The 19,418-nt window shown below is 35.4% G+C and overlaps 1 protein-coding gene across 2 annotated transcripts in view; it reads right to left on the reverse strand.

Annotated features, from left to right (window-relative positions):
• LOC121673393 (ephrin type-A receptor 7) overlaps positions 1 to 19,418 on the reverse strand; it is a 139,086-nt gene that overhangs the window by 18,155 nt on the left and 101,513 nt on the right. For both annotated transcript variants that reach the window (XM_042046680.1, XM_042046679.1), the window contains exon 6: positions 1,585 to 1,709. In XM_042046680.1, coding sequence (XP_041902614.1) covers positions 1,585 to 1,709 — 125 coding nt within the window. The remainder of the gene's footprint in view (positions 1 to 1,584; positions 1,710 to 19,418) is intronic.

The following is a 19,418-nucleotide window of genomic DNA, read 5'->3' on the forward strand; positions in this document are numbered from 1 at the left end:
ATGTAGAAAACTGGCAAGGAGATTCTGCTGGTTATTTAAAGTTGCATGAGTTTATAGGGAAAATAATAAAAACCACATTCTAAAAGCTATCATATGAAAAGCTGGGTATCTTGGTCATTTTTCTGTCATTTTACGCTACCCATTTAAATTATTTGTTTTATTTGAACAGATTAGAAACTGCTCTGCGCACTAAAAAATCCAAGGTTTTTGGTTCTCAATTTCTTTCCTCTTTTTTTTTTTGGTGTAGAGCACACTTTTGCCCTTGGTAAATACGTAAATTTTTAAAAATACTTGGACTTTATTTGTGTGTGTATGTACACACACATGCTGGAGGAACAAAAATTACCTGCTAAAATTAGTAAAATTTCCTCCGAGGAACTGTTTAGCTATCTGTACCTACCTGCTAGATTTTGTTATAAGAATCACTAGAGTGAACAACTTAAACTGGAAGTTAGCATCAAAAAATAAAAATTTTATTCCTTTCCCAAATCATATAAAGAACTTTTGATAAGTATATTTGTGTTATTCAGCACTGAAAATTAAATATGACACTTGATATTAGATCCAATCTGGTCTGAATTTACCTAATTCTGTGTTACCTATTAAGCTGACATGCTCTTTTTGATACAGGGGTACTGTTACCTTGCTTGCAGAAATGTCTTCATGAGTGATCACAAAGGAGATCCTTTATCTTTTTTTTTCGTTTTAATTCTTTCTTTTTTCTCACAGAAGATTTTATAAAAATTAGGAGTATGTTATGTTATGCAGTAAATTTCCCAGGGAATCTGGAGGAGTCAAACTTAGTGTGGGTCCCATGACAAACACAGAGCTGCACAACCTGCCTTCACTCTGCTTTCATCCAGCTTACGGTTGTCAGAACTTTTTTATTCTGCAGTACTTCAAAGGTATCATGAATGAAGCCCTAGACATGCTGAAATGAATGGCAAAACTCCAACTGACATCAGTAAGATTGCAATTTCACTCTACCAGAAACAGAGATCACTTCATCTACTATTGAAAAGCAGCCTTCAATTCATTATTGTGTTGAGAGAACAAGTGAAAAATAAATTTCACAGTGCTAGTCGTTTTTAAAAGGACAAATAAGGAAAATTTTTTTCCTAAAACTGTAGGAAGTGTTTTGAAAATTTTCAGACATCAAGTAGAAGCTGCCCAGCTCATAAGGAAATAAAAAAATGCAGTCAAGGGTTGTACTTGATACATCATCTCAAGGCTAGAATTACATTGATGCAGAAGGAAATGAAACAAGCTTCAAATAAAATGTAGAAAAGATGAGAAAACAGCAATATAATGGTACAACTTAACAATAAAAAAAAAAAAAAAAGGAAACAAAGGCAGATTTCAAGTGTATATTTCACTTTTAGTATGCCAAAATACAATATACAAGACGCATGATAGCAATAATAATTGCAGAATTTAGCTAGTTATTAAAAACAAGCAAAATCACTGACTTTGGAGAAACGGGGTAGTTGATAGCTGATGACTTTAACACTGTTCCACAATGCAGCAAGCCAACATAAAGCAAACAACACATTGTTGCACATTACAGATAATCTTAGCACTTACTTTCTCATAATACTTGATTTCATATTCAGTAATGACTCCATTGGGATGTTCTGGTTCCTGCCAGGAAAGCTCCACGCTCCTCTGCAGCACTCTTTCTTTCATTACGCCACTAACTTGTGAGGGAGCTGTTTGGACAAGATGTGTCAATAAATAAAAAAGCAAATTTGTTGGATGCCAAAAATAAAATGTCATTACTGATCCACCCCATGCTGAGCCACTTTCATTAAGGTAAAAGAAAGCACCTTTTCATAGCTCACAATTCAAAGCTAATGAATATTCAAGCAGGACCCTATTACTGTTCATAACCTTAGAACAGAAATCAAGCTAAAGTGCAAACAGCAAAAGGTGTCATTGTTTGAGTTAGTGCAAAACTGAGATTGATGGGATAGGAAAAACAATTAAGCAAATTAATTCTGATGATGATAGCAAATCAAATTTTTAGATTGATGTGTAGTAAATTCAGAGTCTAAATATTTATTGCATATGTTTCTGAAATGCACATAAAAATAAAAATAATCTTTTAGAAACAAAATCACATTTTAGGCTGACTTGATATGACTAATTCCAATTCTGCTTAGAAATAATCTCTCACAGTATCTGATTACAATATGACGGTGATGAAAACAACTTTGTTAAGAGACTAAGCCCACTCTTTTACATTAGTTCAAACCTTTCCAGGACATTCTCTCTTTAGAGCGGAAGTTTCCATATTTGGTCTTGGCATTTTTGAAAGTGCAAGACAATTTAAGAAGTAGATCTTATGAAACAAAGGGGACACTGTCTCCCTCCACCTCAGTCTACAGAGATAAAAATACATGCATGCTTCATGCATGCACAGGTACATACACTGAGTTTCCTAATAAACATCACCCACAAACAAGGACCTTTTGAAAATAAAAACCCCCAAACCCAATATAAAAGCATTATAGAGACATTGACTCTCATATAAAAATGTTTAAGAGAGAATGTAATAAAATGTGAGAGACTGAAAAAATAACTCACTTTCTCAACTTATCTCTAATGAAAAAGACAGCAGGTATTTTGCTGATGTGCACCATCAAAGGAGGCCAAACACCACAGTCTTCCTCACATGCACACTGAATATAGAACAAAAGTCCTGTAAAACTACAGCACTTCGAAAAACAACTATGGTATTGGAACCATGCAGAACTTGATCTTGTTCTCAATCATTTTAATGGAAATCAATTTTGGTCATGCAAAAGACAAAGAAAGAGAGGACCTGACCTTCAGCCCCCTACAGTAAAAAGCTAAATGATATTTACATGTATAAGGACTTGGTCTTGGAGCAGACTTAGACACAGGAAAGGGGTCTGAGATAAATTTATTAGAAATAATATACTAGAAATAATTTTAAAGATATTAAATTAGAGATAAACTTATGTATATCTTTTTCTAACACAGAATCTAATTGTGATTATTTTCTGAAATTTTTGTTTAAAAAACCTGAAAAGTTTAAATATTTTAGGTAAAAAAACCACCACCTTATTTCAGAACTGTGTATAAAGCTTTTAGTATGTAAAAACATGTAAACTCTTCAGATAAAACACAATTCTTACCCCAAGTAACAAGGTGACCTTCACTTTCTTTAGTTTTTTAAAATAACATAAAACATCTAGAATGCACACTCCTGTATCATTAAGTATAAAAACATAATGATAAAATTAAAATACCTGGAGCAGAATCAAGAAAATAACCCTCTAAACATTAAGTTGGATTGTTAACTTCTTACTGCAATTTTGAAGTTTCTAGGGGTTTTTTAAAATTATAAAATGTACATTCATGTAGGTTTTTAAATTAAATTTGTTTACTTTTCATTAGAGGCTCCAAGAATCCATTAAAACTAGGGATTGAAGCCATGCGTGATAATTTTCATTATGAACTACTATGCTGTATATAATCAATACAATCAAAGTTGAAGATCTCTTAATCTAGGCTGCCTAACTGATAAAATCATAAAATTGTATCAGACAAACACCATGGGTTGCTGCACAAAACCAGGATCAGTCTCCTTGCATTCTCTTTCTAAAAGCTTAGAGTATTTTCACTCTTTAATTAGTGAAATATATTCTTTTTCATAGCTAGGACTCCAGAATGCAGCAAACTAATTTACTGTCTAGTTTTCTTTGACATGATTAACTAGTTGTCTTCTTTGCCTAAATGAGTAGTTCTGCATCCTGAATGAATTTCAGAGAGGTCATTATTTTTCATGTATTATTTTCTAACTCATCCAGATAAATATTTTTCAGATTGCTAATCTTACATTTTCAGATGTCCAAAATTTTTAATGTTGGTATTTATCATGGAACAATTTTATATTACCTAGGTCACTGGAATTTGTTCTCCACTTTTTGTTTCCTGCTTTTTGTTTTTTCATTCCATTGGCCACAGCATTCATTTTTCTTAAAGCAGTGACGCCAAATGAACTTGATATTAGTTAATTCTGTGTACATGGGGAAGGAACAGGAATGCAAAGGAGGAGGGACTGAGAGAGGGGGAAGATTTTATTTGGGGAAATAAAATGCACTGTGTGACATTCCTACTTAAGACCTGTACAAAGCACATCACAAACAGGCATATTCCATTCTTAAAGAATTTCCATTCCAATTAAAATCCCAGTGATTTATCAACATTGCAAGTCAGCATTCAAAATGGTTTGGTTTGGGGTTTGTGTGGGGGGTTTCCGGTAGTTTGTTTTTGTTTTGGATTTTCTGCACCCAAAACTAAAACAGCTGTGCTACCTTTGATTGTTAGAAGAACCACACGAGGAAGAAGAGGAAGTCCAAACCTACAGTCCAACCTTGCGTATGTTGGCAGCTCTGAAGACAATTATGTTGCATATAATTCCCATACCACATGAGATTCCTAAAATGCAGTATGCTACCTAACCTTATTTTGGGTTCCCATGTTTTTCAGGGGAAGAAGGCAATCATTAAATTGACTGAAGCCAGAGTATCCTCCTCTGGCAAGGAACACCAGTTTGTTTTCACTGCACGGAAATCTCTTCAAACTGGAGCAGCCACATAAGCCAATCCATTGATGTGAGAGGGTAGGCTATCTTTATCCTGCCTTTTGGGCTGCATCTCTTATCTCTGCTTAATGAGAGTGTACAGGTCAGAAGCATTTTGTTCTTTATTCTAGTATAATAATTTCCTCTTTATTCTCTCTGTGGCTTTTTTACAGATGGTTTTACATTCATGGTTTTTTTTGTTCTGGCTTCCTGAAACCTCCTTTTAAAGGTTTAGCCAATTTCTCATTGCCTATCTATGCTAATTAATTAACAACTTTTTATGGTTTTGAAACAACTATATTTGAGCAAGCTTGAAAATGAGTTAAAGAATACAATTCATCCTTACATACAAGATAAATTAGGGAATTAAATTATCAGGAAAAAAAAAAAACTCTATAAAAACAGGATTAAAAATAACATTTTTGTTCTCATTTCTAGCTAAACCAATAATGATAATAATAATAATAGCAATAATAATAAACTACTTCAGGGTTTTTTTTTTCTAGTAATCTACTTCTTGCCACTGCACCTCTAACGAAGTCTTTCATGACAACGACACTTCTTACAGCATTTCTAGACAACTAAGTACCCAGTCCTGAATGACTTGAGCATGCATAATCCCTACCATATCACTTCAGGTTACAAAGAAGCATCACTTGACAGAATCATTATTTCCATAATATATTACACAGGGGGATACAGGCTGTTCAAAACACCATTTGCTATCAACTTTCTTTCTGATATACCTCATCTCTTTTTTTTCTCCTTCCTGCTGACACAACATCCAATGCATCAAACACACACAGCCTCTCAGGGCTAACAGGCAGATGTACCTACACATGCTGCATAAGAAAGTACTTTGAGAATGACAGGCCCTCAGCACACTCATTCACCTTTTTTAAATGCTTCAAATATACCATTCAGCGAAAGAAAAAATTGATTTTCCCCAGGTTTCAACATCACAGACACTGAGAAATATAACTCTACTGGGTTTTACTGATAAAGCCTTCAAGTTATATAGATTTCAAGCTGGTCATCATTTTCAGATCAAGTTATAGAAAAAGTTAAAACTGAGGTGACAAAAAGAGCAGGATATTCCAAGGATATATACTGCTCCAGAGAGAATATTGCATCTGGTAGATTGACGTGTTACATCCATGCTGCTAAGCCAAGCATATGGTGCATTATTAATATGTGCAATTATTGAGGTACAGAAAACTGTAGCAATTGTTTTGGAAAGTGCTACTTTTAGTCCAGAGTCATCTGAAAATGTTGTAACATAATACTGCTCATGCCTTTAATCTCTATCCTTAGCTATTCTCTGGTTCTCAAGACTAACATTTTTCTTGATCCATAGTGTGCTTTCCAGAAGACAAACAGAGGTGTATCAGAACACACCACCACCACCAAAAAAACCAAAGCAAAACAACAGAAAACCCCCAAACAAACAAAAACCAACCAAACAAAAATGCTGAGCAAAAAAACCTCCCCAATAAAACCTGAAAATTTAATATATGTGAATATGGACTTTCATATATAAGAGGAATTAGGCATAATGCACAAATTGCTAGCACAAAATCAGATGTAAATATCTTTTTACTGAAAAAAGATAATTCAGCAAAAGAAACATACCTATCCATTTCTCAGTGATTTCTTAAAGTCCTGAATCTTGAGTGTGTCTCAATTCCATCAACAGCATCAGTCATGGGCACTTGTAATTTGATACTTTTTAAAAAGTGTCTTAGAAGCAGTATCCTGGGTGTTTAGTAGTTCATGTATATGAAACAAAACATTTAAAATCCTTAGAAATAAGGGTTTCAATCCTGCAGTCACACTTCATACAGAAAATCTCATAAATGAACAGGAGCACATGCTCCTTGTGCAGGACTAAACTCTACATTAACAAATGCCACCAAATTTACGCTTGCAACTCCAGTTTCATGACTTATCATACAAATGCTAAAGGATGAATCAGCTATCAGACTTCCTTAACCTTTTTTTTGGATTTCCTTATCTTACAACAGCAATAGTGTACTGAAGTCAATCTGAGCTTTCTCTTATACTTTCTGAAGTCTAACAATGACACTGGCACCTTGGTAGCACCCTTACAGAACTTCCTAAAGGACAAAAACTCTTGGCTTTTGGCCTCTTTAATTTTCATATCATGAAGATATGCAAGAATCATTCAAAACCACCAACTTTTCCTACAGTAGCAATGAGATCAATTTTACATGCCTGCAAAACTGTATCTAAAGGCCCAATATAAGTTTTACGTGACATAAACCATTTTTCTGCAACAGTGTTCTACAGCAGTTGAGGGGTGTTTTGAGTAGTGAGCCTGAAGGGGACATTGCTAACAGATGCAAAACATAGAAAGATGGGGATATTGACATCCCAATGGTTATAACCTACTCTGTTATTTCTTTTTAAGATGTCTTTGCTGCCTCCTTTTTAGGCAGAAATCTTTGGATAACAGAGTTGTTTTGGCTCTACATCTATTTTAAGTGAGACTGTAATCTGGCATTTTACCAATAACAAATGTAAAATGAACCCATGTATGTGTATATAGATATATATGAAAATAGTAGCAGAAAATTTTACTGCTGTTAGATCTTAAATGGTTGTTCAGGAAGAGAATACAAAACTCTTCATACTCCATTACAGTCCTGCACCCAGATTACCCCAAGGGCACCTTTCTGTACCGGCTTTTGCACTGATTTGCTCCCAAGAGCAAGAGTATAAGTGAAGTCATAACCTGGCCTCCAACCATGTTCTGGTTTGCTCTCAAGGGAAACTTAGGCATCAGAATTGCCAAAATTACTAAATAAGAGTGGAAGGCAAACAGATTATACACCTTGAGGAATTGCAGCTGCTGCTGTCAGGGGTCTGGGGGTCAGCATGTAGCACCACACTGGTTTTTGTGCTGGTCTGAAACAGGATACCTCAGCACACATGCCCTCCCTTGCTTCAGGACACATGCCCTTGCTTACTTCTAAGGAGCTGTCTGATGTAAAAAGAGGTCAGTCAAAACCAAACCTTGACCAGGCTTGAGGGTACTGGGCAAATTTTAACACTTTACTGTATAGATATTTCCCTTACTTATATATTCTGTTTCTTAGAAAGATACAAAAGCGTTTTGCAATAAAGGAAAAAAAATAAACTGTTTATTAAGTTAATTATGCAAATTATTAAAAATTTCACAGCACTGTTAAATAGCACTAACTTGAGTGCTACTAAAGTCATGACAGAAAACTGCCACAGCTTGTCCTTGAAAAGCTTGGAAAAAAATGCTTACATTTCACTTCATGTGTACACTAATAAGCACAATAATTTTCATGTTATTCTATATGATAATTCATGCCAAAAGATAACAGAAAAGATTACGATAACTCTTAAACTGAAAATTGTTAAGTGTATTGATAGAAATTCACAAGATCTTCTGTTTTGTTACTGTGATATTTCTCTCCCCTCAGTTAAGCCTCCACATGACAAAGCAGCCCATGATAAAAGGTTATTGAGTACCACTGTATTATGCCATTAGTACCTATTGCTTTGGATCAATGGCAGAGAAATTCCCCACTGTGTTTACAAGCTGCAGCATTCAAAAAAAGACCCAAATAAATCAGATATTTTACACTAACAATATCCTACAGAGAAACCATTTTAAATTCCTCGCTGACACACTTTACTTTCCAGCTCATAAATATAACACAGTGTGCTTACAGTGCTGGGTAAGCCATCAGCAAAGGCACACACAGTTGCTCTGAGCCACTTGGGGATGTCATGAGTACATGCGAACAGGAAAGGTAGTCAAGTAATACTTGACTGCATTACTCCATCACATGTTTTGCCAATACTTTTGTGGCTGAGGAACTCTCAAAATACTTGCTGATCTACAAAGAGGAACAGATGCAGTAGTTGCCTGAACACCATACCACTGAAGATCAAAAAACAGAATCACAAAATATGCTGAGTTGGAAGGGACCCAGGAGGAAAAAACCCAATAAATACATTCTAATCTCCCCTAATATCACTAGCAAATTTTTAAGAACGCTTATGCTCAAATAGCATTATTACCAAATATGTAGTGATTTACTAATTGTCCATACCTTTTAAACATCTGATGCATTTAAAATAATGGTTTGGTAATTCTTTCATTGAATTCAAAACTCAGCAGCTGGATTGGTTCTGTATGCTGTCTACTCTGGCAAAATTCTGGGGAGGGCAACTAATAAAAAGAAAGAAAAAGAACCTACCAGAAAGAAATGAAACTGTTCAGAAAGATCAGGCTGACAGCTTGTCTATCACGTTTTGATTTTTTTCTGGTCACAGTCTACTTCTAGGCCTGTTCTATGAACTCCCCTGTTTCTTCTGCCTGACATTTGGTACAAATATTACTGTTATGTCTGCATCTCACTTCTTTGAAAACTGGCAACTTGGGCATCAATCAGTGCTGAACGGATGCTGAGTTGCGTAACAAGTGACAACATCATTTCCCAAGATATCCACAACTCTTGTTTTGCGAATAAGTTTTGACATGTCAGGCACAAACCTGATTCTTACAAATGTGTTAGAGTAACAAACCACCCTTACAAATAACAGAGAGGGGCTTTAGTTCTCCTGAAGCATTTGTTTTCCTTTGCAGAAGAAATATTTCTATGTTAATTAGCTTTTCCTTTTGTCCTGTGTTCTTTTGCGATTCATCTTTCATAACTTTTTTTTTTTTTTAAGAGAAACATCTGCCACCAGCCTTGCAGTAAATCCTTGGCACACAGATATTATTCTTCATTAAAGAAAACAAAACACCACAAAACTCCCCAAAGATGAGGATACTCTTTTCCCTGGTGGGATACTCAGACACATTATGTTCTCCTTCTGTCTACAGTCATCTCTGCTGGCAAGTGTCAATTACAGACATAGGTTTTAGGGAACAGAAGAATAAAAAACAATTTACAAGTGCTTTTCTCTGGAAGCAGACAGGTGTAATGACTGAGACTGTTTGCTGTAATTGAATTTCATGCTGTCATCTATTCAGTCACAAATAGATGTCAGCTTCAAGGATGCTACACATGGGGGAAAAAAAATAACAACAAAACTCCCTTAAATATATTCTTATTGCTACTGTATAGCTAAGTTTGCTATTCTAGTTTGACTTCAGCAAAAGCAATTTTTACTTTTAGAGAAGTGTATGAGGTGATTTAGAATTGTAGCTTTGGAGGCCTATAGGGTAGTAAGATTATATTTATTTAGTGTAAGATGTCCAAGACACAATTGAGTGAATTCCAGCCAAATAAAAAAAAGCATTTTGTTCCAGACATAGCAACCAAAATCTGGAAACAAAGTGCCATGCCAAAAAAATTAAAACCAGTTGATCAAGTATTAACAGAAAAGCATATAAATATTCAATAAAGATGTCAGCACAAAACAATAATTATCACAGTTTGATCAAACTGACGCTTCCAAAGACATAATTGTTCTGTGGGGAAAAAAATATTACTAACATTCCTCAAATGTGTAACAACTTCTGTTCCAGCCTTCCAAATTCCTGTGAAATGCATCATAATGGCACTGCTAACAATGGGCATATCTCTGAAAGCAGCATGGGTAGTATTCACAAGGAATACAGGAAGAACTCCATGCAAGAACAGTTTGCATTCTCTTTCATATTATGAGCTGTTTTTCTCCCAAAGAACAATAAATCTCTAGAATTTAAGAAGATGGATAAATGTCTGTTAGGGAATCTCTGCTACAGTGATAAATATCAGAAGCAGTAAGCCTGAAGTTAGTGACTATGCACAGGAGGGAAAGTCATGTCCATGAGAAGAAGGTCAGGCACAGCAGTCAGTCCATGATTCCCTAGGTCAGGACTCGTAGAAGAAGCAGTTTCACTGGCCAGAGTGAGGTCACCACTGTGGAGAACTGCCACAGACACAAACAGAATATTCAAAATTTCCCTTGATGTACAAAAATTCACGTACATTCTGACAACTGAGAAAAAATCCATTTGATACAACATTGATTGTCCCAAATGGAGTAATTTTGGATGTTTGCACAAGCTGTTAAAAAACTACTCTTGTGCAAAAGCAGAAGGAAAACCCCTTATCTTTGGGGGAATGTATTTTGCAAAGTAAAACTATTTGATTGATTTGAATATACAACATAAACTAACATCTGACTATTCAACAGAACTATTTTAGACATAATGTGCAAATTAAATTTACTTAAAAACAGCTCACAAATTTTGTATGAAAATATCTTTAATATTTTTATGTTTTCTTTTTTTACACCAAAAATATTATAACTTGTAATACATTTATAGGACTTATGCAACTACATATTGTAAACTGTCATGATTTTTAAAATATGTATCCCTACCATCTATTACACAAAAAGTAAACTCTGTACATAATTTCAAAAATATCTTAAATGCTCTTCCCTTTGAGTAGACATTAGTTCCTAAAACTCCTTACTGCTTAAAGCAACTTTGGATTTGGGGGGATTTTTTTGTTGTTGTTGTTATTTGAGAACATGCTATGGTTCAACACTTCTCCAGGTTCTGCTCACCGGAAAACTTTGCAAAAAGACTTGTCTGATGCAGAAATTTATTAAGCTGGAAACACATCAATCATTTAATGAAAGAATTTACTCTGTGGTTTTAAAAGCTGTAGAGAATCATCTTTTTTTTTTTACAGGCTTTCTAGTGGCTTTACTTCCCTGAATGCTATGAGACTCTAAAGGAAAGTTAAGTTCTGTATCAAAAGGTTAACTTCTTGGAGATTTAGATTACGAAAATGTCAATTTCACAAATTATAAACCCATTTAGCTTTCTGATTAGTTCCACTTTTAGCATACCATTTAGGGCTCAATTCTGACTTCTCATCAATTTTATTTTACTTTAGCTGCATTGATTTTATCTAAGTTATCCTTGCCTTATACCAATGGAAACAAGATCAGAACCAGGTCCTAAGGGTAAAGTAATTAAAAATGTAATTACCACAACTGATTATGCAACATAGCTACATCATTAATTTCCTACAATTTTTTTATATTTTTTTAACAAAAAGATTACAACTGATTTGCCAATTTCATAGAGAATGGTCTTTACTGTTTTTTTCAGGAGTAATTCTAGATGGGATACAGCCAATCTAACTTAGGCACTTGGGTGCACCTCCCCTTTAGGTGAATACAGCATACATCAATTAAGTGCTTAAGTTCCCCCCAATAGGTTTGCTCCCTGTGACAGAGAGGTAACTGCATTGGAAAGATCCATAAAGAGAGCCTGCCTGTTTAAACTGAGACCCATAAATTTTAAAACATCACTTTAAGACCTTTGAAAAACTTTCTCCACTAACTGCACGGTGAATTTAGGCACTGATTTTAGAAGAAACAGATGACCCAGTAAAGCAAATAAAACTGACATATGACATTTACGTACTTTTTAGGTGAGTTAGACCCCATCTTTCTCACACACTACCTACAATTTCTTCCTTCCTCCTAAATTTTCCTTCACATTTAGGGAGGTATTCCATTATCCTTAAAGCACTTGAAGGTAATTAGCCAGGAGTTTCCTCTGACTTACCTCTCACGCAGATCTTGTAGGATCCAGCTTTCTACATACAATAGTATAAGTCTAACTCCTGATGAGCCTAGAGGTATTTTAGCAAACTGCTATCTAAATACTGTGACTACTTATATAACTCCAGCTTCACAACTGCAGAGAATCAACTTGATGATGAAAATATTCCTACGTAGTATTGAAGTCTGAACTAATATTTTATAAGGAAAAAAAATCCACAAAAAGCCAGCTCTGGGTAGGATTCTCCTTCAATTTTTAATGGCGCGAATAAGTGGTGACTGCATTGACTCCTTTCATCCCAAATGTTGAACTTTAATCAATATCCAGGATGAAGGAGATGAAAATGGAGCTCTTTGCAGCAACACAAAACCATGCAAAAATAAGTCAGAAAGGCTAAACTTAAAAACAACCTGAACAAACAAAGCTGGTTCTGTTTTATTGCGCATTTACTCAATATATTGGAAAAATAAGCAAAACTGAATAAGCATCTTGAATATTTTATTATGGTTCTATTTATCCTAAATAATAAACTTTAGATCTGATTCTCCATTCCCTCATTCACAGTTAGGGTATTGCGTGAGAGTAGGGTTGGTCTGTCTTTCAGGCTGCATCCAACGTAAGCTGTTCTGCTAAATGAAAGTATGGAAAAATGGTGTCTACACGCCTTTCAAGTCTTTCCAGATTGTAAAGGAGACAGCAAAAAGACCATAAAATGGGAATGTCACAAAAGCAATTAAACTTGAGTTGTAACAACAGCACATTCCCGTGTTTTAACGAAAATTACTGTTTTCCTACACAGACTGTGTAGATAATTTTTCAATTACTATTTTCCTGTGAGAGCCTCCAGGTCTTCGGTAGAAATTATTGCTACCTACAGGTATGTATAGCACAAAAGTTGCACTTGCCACCAACAGCAAGAGACTCAAATTTAGTGATTCCAAGGTCCATCACTAGCAGAGCAACTCAACTGACATGGGTGAGCAAAATGTACAATATGGGTCATATTTAGATCAGTCAAACAATACAGCATAACTTAGACCAACAGTGTATTAAATAACAGAATGTGAAGGGTTGCACAATATGTAAACAGAAACAGAAATAGGACTACATCCTCTGAATAACAGTCTAATATCTTATTCATTTGAAAAAGCTCCAGTGTAATTATTTATACTCATGAATGCATTATAATACACATATTAAGATAGATATACATCAGAATCATGAACATCTATACCTGGTTTCCTTAATGAATATGGTCTCAGCACCACTTACTATATGACATGAAAAAAATAATTTATTGGTACTGGAATTTCCATGATAATAAATATACTGAATGTTCATTACTCTCCCCTAAATGTGCATGTAAAAACCCTGACTTAAAAAATAGCTGCGCTAAACCACTGAGGAACTCCTCTTATGATCATTCAATGATAAAAGTAGTCAATCTACTTATTACCTAGCTGTGAGTTTTTGTAGATCTTTATGTGAGCACTGCTAAAAAAGGGGAAATAGCAGAGACTACTTAATTTACAGTTTACTTAACTAAACAAAGTTGTACTGTACAAATGCTCAGGGATAACAAAAACAGAAAAAAAAGAAAATCCCTCTTTTGTTCTTCCTAGCCAATAGTGGCTGAATTAGTCATAAAAAAAAGCTGGCAATGATATGTGCAGATTTTATTTTAAATCTCTACTTGAAGGCTTTTTCTTTTTTTTAACCTTGTCGTTTCTCTAATCCAAACTAATGGTTTGTGAAATACACATATAAAGTCAGATAATAGAGAGACTCATGGCACTTTTTCACTTTTTTTAATAACATCTGTAATCACAGGAACCAATCAGATCTTTATACATGCAGTATGTGTGCAGATTAAATAGAATAACTATCTTCAAATGGACATGACTGCAAACCTATTTTAGAAGTGGAACACACAACTGGCTTATCTTTATTAAAAGAACTACTACTGCATACACTACAGTCTTTAAGGTAATGTACAATTCACCATTAAATATAATTCTCCTTATCTGGACTCAAATTTCACACCCCAGTGTGCAATACCTGTGTGGACTGATCCCATCTAATTTTTCACCAGGCATATTAAAATACAAGTCCAGCATTATTAAGGTCCTTTGAGTTAGTGGAGAAGGAGATCCTGCTGGTCTTTCAGATCTTAGGTAAGCAAGTCTTAGGTGTGCCTTTAAGCTAGATTGTTTCTACAGGTGCATCCTAAGATGGAACCTACGTCACTTGACTGGTAGGACTGTTTTTTCATTCTACATCTTTCATAGGGTTTGGGCTTTTTTATAATTTCATTATCATTACTCAATATTAAATCATTAGTCTAATATTTGTTTTCTCTGATAGAAATACAGAGATGCCGATTTCTGGTATTTGTCTCAATTTATTACCCCACAGCTGGGAACTAGCCTTCCTAATTTAAACTTCTATGTAGTAAATGCCTAAAAATTCTCCCAAAAAGAAATCTAATCAGGGAAAGGGACTGCCCTAAAAGGCCTACAGAGAGGCATCCTTTCTGGTACAGCTCAGGCACCCAGCTAGGGAGGCTGGACTCCCCTCTGAGGGATGGTGGAAACATCTGCCACTCTTCAAGAGGTAAATGAGGCATATCCTTTAAAGAGTCTGGCTTACTCAGAGTTTAAAATTTGTGTCAATACACAACACACAGCCAAGTTTGGCAGACGGAGTCTACCACCTACCCACCTTTCTGCTGCAGTCATTAACTTTTCTCCAGAGTGCCTAGAAACCACTCTCACCCCCTAGATACAAACAGACTTTTGAGTTTTTGCAAGTAAGTGCCACGAGATTGTACTCCATGAAGCACACGCTAAAAAAATACATAGAAATACATGATAAATTAGGATTGCGACTAATGCAGATTTGTGAGGCTTAACATGTGAACAGCTGGCCAGCTGACCTACAGCACAACAGCCATATGAATGTGTCTTAAGTGAGTCAGCATGGCCTGAAGTTGCAGGATCACCCCAAATTCTGTTTGAACTCTACTGTACAGCCAGCCCATCCAGGTTACATACTCTAGTGTTAAGAATGTACTTCTCCCCTCTTCCACTCTGTGGTAAAGTGATTGCCAAAGAATTTAAAGGAATAAAAGGGATCATCAAATTGTTTTTTAAAATATTTAGAATGTATTTTTGTATTTGTATTTAGTTAATATATATACTTAATATCAAGGTAGGTCTCAAATCACCCCACTCTCCCCCCCCAAAAAAAAACCACAGCAGGAAAGGAATTCCAAATCTGCAACACTTTTGAAGGAGATGGATTAGTTTAGTGTGAAATTACCCCATTTGATCCTTTCTTTTCATACTAGCCCGTAGCTCAGGGAATATGGTCCAAGAAGGAAGATGGGAATATGGTCCAGGGAAGGGAAGGGAAGGGAAGGGAAGGGAAGGGAAGGGAAAAAGAAAAAAGAGAAAGAGAAAGAGAAAGAGAAAGAGAAAGAGAAAGAGAAAGAGAAAGAGAAAGGGAAAGGGAAAGGGAAAGGGAAAGGGAAAGGGAAAGGGAAGGGAAGGGAAGGGAAAAAGAAAAAAGAGAAAGGGAAAGGGAAAGGGAAAGGGAAAGGGAAAGGGAAAGGCTGGCTCTTTTTATCAGTGCATTCTTTCTGAAAAATCTGTCTCATTAAATTTAACATGAAAAAAGCAAAATCTAGAAAAAAACTGGCCCAGTCCTGACTGGGTATCAGTAGGTGAGGTGCCATGACTGGTCTCAAGTACCGGCTCAGAAGTTCCAGAAGGTCAGGAATGCAAGAAGCTGGCTAGAGTTTAAAGGAAGCTTAACTGTTGAGGGAGAAAGCCATTTTAATGACTTACCAGAGGCTTACAGAAGGTTAAGCTGTCTGAATAGATACAAACAATGACTATAAAAACGTTAGACAAAAGAAATTCTCCTACCTATAGAATATCAATGTTTATCAGAGGAGCTTTATCTTGTTCTTAACAAGTTGAATCATGCAAAAAACAAGATCAATAAGGGAGGATGCCTTTCAAGCTCCACTGTTGCATAATGAAAATTACTTTGAAGAGCTGGCTGTGTGTTCGTGAAGAGTTAGAAAACTGTCCCTGCAGGCGCTGGTGACATCAGGCAGCTCAAAATACAGTATTTCACTTGAAGCATATCTGACTCATTCTATTGGCATAAACATCACATGTTTAGCATTAACTGCCTTTACAACCAGCTTTATAAATATAGCTTGCTTCCCTTTCCAACGGCTGTCTTCTCCTTTCTTTTGTTGCAAATATTTTTGCTTGTTACTTTTGCCTCTGACAGTTTGACAGTTATTACCTTAAGACATTGCAGGTGTTCTTTAGTTCTTTCCAAAGAATCATCTAGGTACCTAAAGCCTTCAGCACATTAACAGGTGACTCATTTTTAATGATACACCTAAAAGAATAAAGCTCAAAGGCAGAAAATACAAATAAAAATGAAAGGATGACAGGAGCACTTTATGTTTTTTAAAAATCCAGTGGTATTATTTTTATGGCAATATGAAGAAGAATCTAACCACTAGCACTTTAAGACATGGCACTGTAACAGGTTATAACAAATGGAACACACTACACTCTTAATTAGGCTATTAATCAGCAGAGTGAAAGGTGGATAGACAGCGTTGCCATTTGCTCAAGATACAGATTTCCAGATTGTCACCAGTTATCCAGATAGTGGCAGTTTTGCTGGAATGCTGGTTTTGCTTAAACAGTGCCCTTTGCCCCAGTCATTCTGGGACTAAAAGTTAATCTCCCTTATTTCCTTTGTTTCTACAGCAAAGTCCCTTTGCCAGTAATCAGGATGTACGAAGACATCCAGAAATGTCCCCTAGCCTGTATCAGCTTTTCCTGGATAGAGCCACAGGCTTCTCTGAATAGAAGTTGATATGGCCAAAACTCTTTCTCCTCCCAGAATAAAGTAGATGAGAAGAAAGGTCAGCTTTCCTTCTATATATCTGTTATCCTATTATTTCTTATAAATGTAGGATGAGACTGATTTTAACTTTTTTCTCTATAGAATTCCTATCTTCCTTCCACCTTCTCATTTTGTTTGTATTGAAATGTAAAACCAAAGTCCTTCTAGTTCTTGACTCAACTATGATTTATGTTGTTTCATGTATTTAAATGCTTTCAAAGTTTGCAAGTAAAGTCGTGATGTTTAAATAACAAAATGGTAGAGCCTAATGAAGACTTTAGTTTCTCTACTGTTGAAGAACCAAAGAGCAAGGAAAAGACAAGCTTCTTACATATAGCAAAATAGAGATATTTTAAGGAAGGCTATATCCAGTCACCAAAAGGATGGGTATGAGAGGTGACCCAAATTTACATATAGTTAAGAGCAACCTCAGAAAGTTATACTTCTATGTCTCCTCTAATATTACTACAGAAAACCTTCACTTAACTGCAGTTTAACTTAAACTTTTGCTTACAACAGAAAATCTTACTACAGAAGACTGTGCTGTTTGCTGTGGCGTTTGCCCATGGCAGATGAAGAGGAGGATTAAAAGTTACATATGGTTTGTTTAAGAGACAAATATGCTTGAATAGAAATTGTCCAAATTGGGCTTTTTTGTACATCCTACAACTATCTTCCATCCTTTTAATTGCAAATGGTAAATCTCGTAAAAATAATAAACGGGATATGGTACCTCTTTCCATCCCTCTTTGTTTTGGAACAATTATCTAAATTTGGTCAGTAGAAAGCATCCATACCACTAGCCTGCATCCCCCAAAGGACTGGAAGGCATGTGATGCAGTGTGTACCGCTTGAGAAAGAGGCCCCAAGAGTAAAATGCTGCTAAGGGCTGGAAAAACAAATTATGTCTTTGCATCATTGGAATCATCCAGCCTTGTGTTAGATCACAGATATAATTTAAAATAAAAAGAAAATTACGTGACCAGAATAAAGAAGCAATCTTAATGAAATTCATTTTTGTCCTCTTTCTTCCTGACTCTTTTGTCATGGTATTCAAACACAGTTTTCTTCTAAATGAAATTAATGTGTCTTTTTTCAAATTCTCAAAAGATTTGTTTTTTAAAGGTAGCTATTTTGAAATTGCAGTCTTAAAAATGGTTTATTTAATGCACTTTATAAAACTACTTCTCTCTTAGACATATACTTTTATGTACTAATTTGGTGCTTCCATCTTACTTTTTAACTTTATAAGCTTATTTTACTACTTGCATTTTTTACAGCTCCGAGGTAAACAACAACCTCACCTATGTACATCAGGATATGGCTCTTAAACTCTCTGCACAATGAAGGCTGTGCTACCGTCTTTCAGTCAAGATGTATCACCTGGCACTTCTTTTGTTTGGTTGGCTTATGTATTTTCTGGTCTACCTGATTCATTGGAGCATCAGCTGTGAATAGAAGCTAATACACCTGCTTTGTTTTCACTGCTCACAAGTTAAATAAGTCTGCTCACCAGAAACAATCAATACTACAAATGACTTGTGCATTAATGACATAAAAGAAACAAAAAAAGTGTTAAACTGATGACCCTCTAATTATCACATCTTTATTGAGGCATTGTCTGCATATTTAGAAATGCTGTTGGACTTTTATATAGCCAGGGCATTGATTTTTGCCAATTAATGAATCTCTGTATCCTGAAAGAATCCTATTCTGATTACACAGAGATGTTATTGGGAAAACACTGTAATTTTTCATTTTAATGTTCTTTTATTTGTGGGAAACAGCAAACTGAATTTGCTGGGATAATTATCATGCCCAAACCAACTAATAATAAATATCATAAACTAAACAAACCAAACCCACCAAAGTGATGCTGATAATAAAATAAATCACTCCCTCATGTTTCCCTGACAAAAAAAAAAAAAGGTAGTATGCCTATGCAAAGGCAATCCTGAGTTTTGCAAGACAGGTTTTATAGCAATCAGGTGCTACTGTAGCAAATATTTATTTATTTTTAATAGGTTCTCTCATTTCACTTAAAATATGTATTGTTTATAAGCATTTACTAAAACACTGGGGAAATACCACTTTTGAAGCATATTGATTAAGAAGTACAGAAAACGAGGAATTTCATTACTAACAGAGATACAGCTGCCTTAGGTGTTAGAAATTTTCATCTAAAATGGAGTTGGGGAACTAAAGTACCTTAAGCATCAGCATCTGGTGCAGTGACTGGAAGGTGTCTGTATGTGTCATTCTCTAGTGGTAATTTCAGACCAGAAAACCCAG

The sequence above is a fragment of the Corvus kubaryi genome, unplaced genomic scaffold, assembly GCF_017639235.1.
Source record: "Corvus kubaryi isolate FWS band 111438036 unplaced genomic scaffold, C.kubaryi_AGA036_p1.0 65378, whole genome shotgun sequence".
NCBI lineage: Eukaryota > Metazoa > Chordata > Aves > Passeriformes > Corvidae > Corvus > Corvus kubaryi.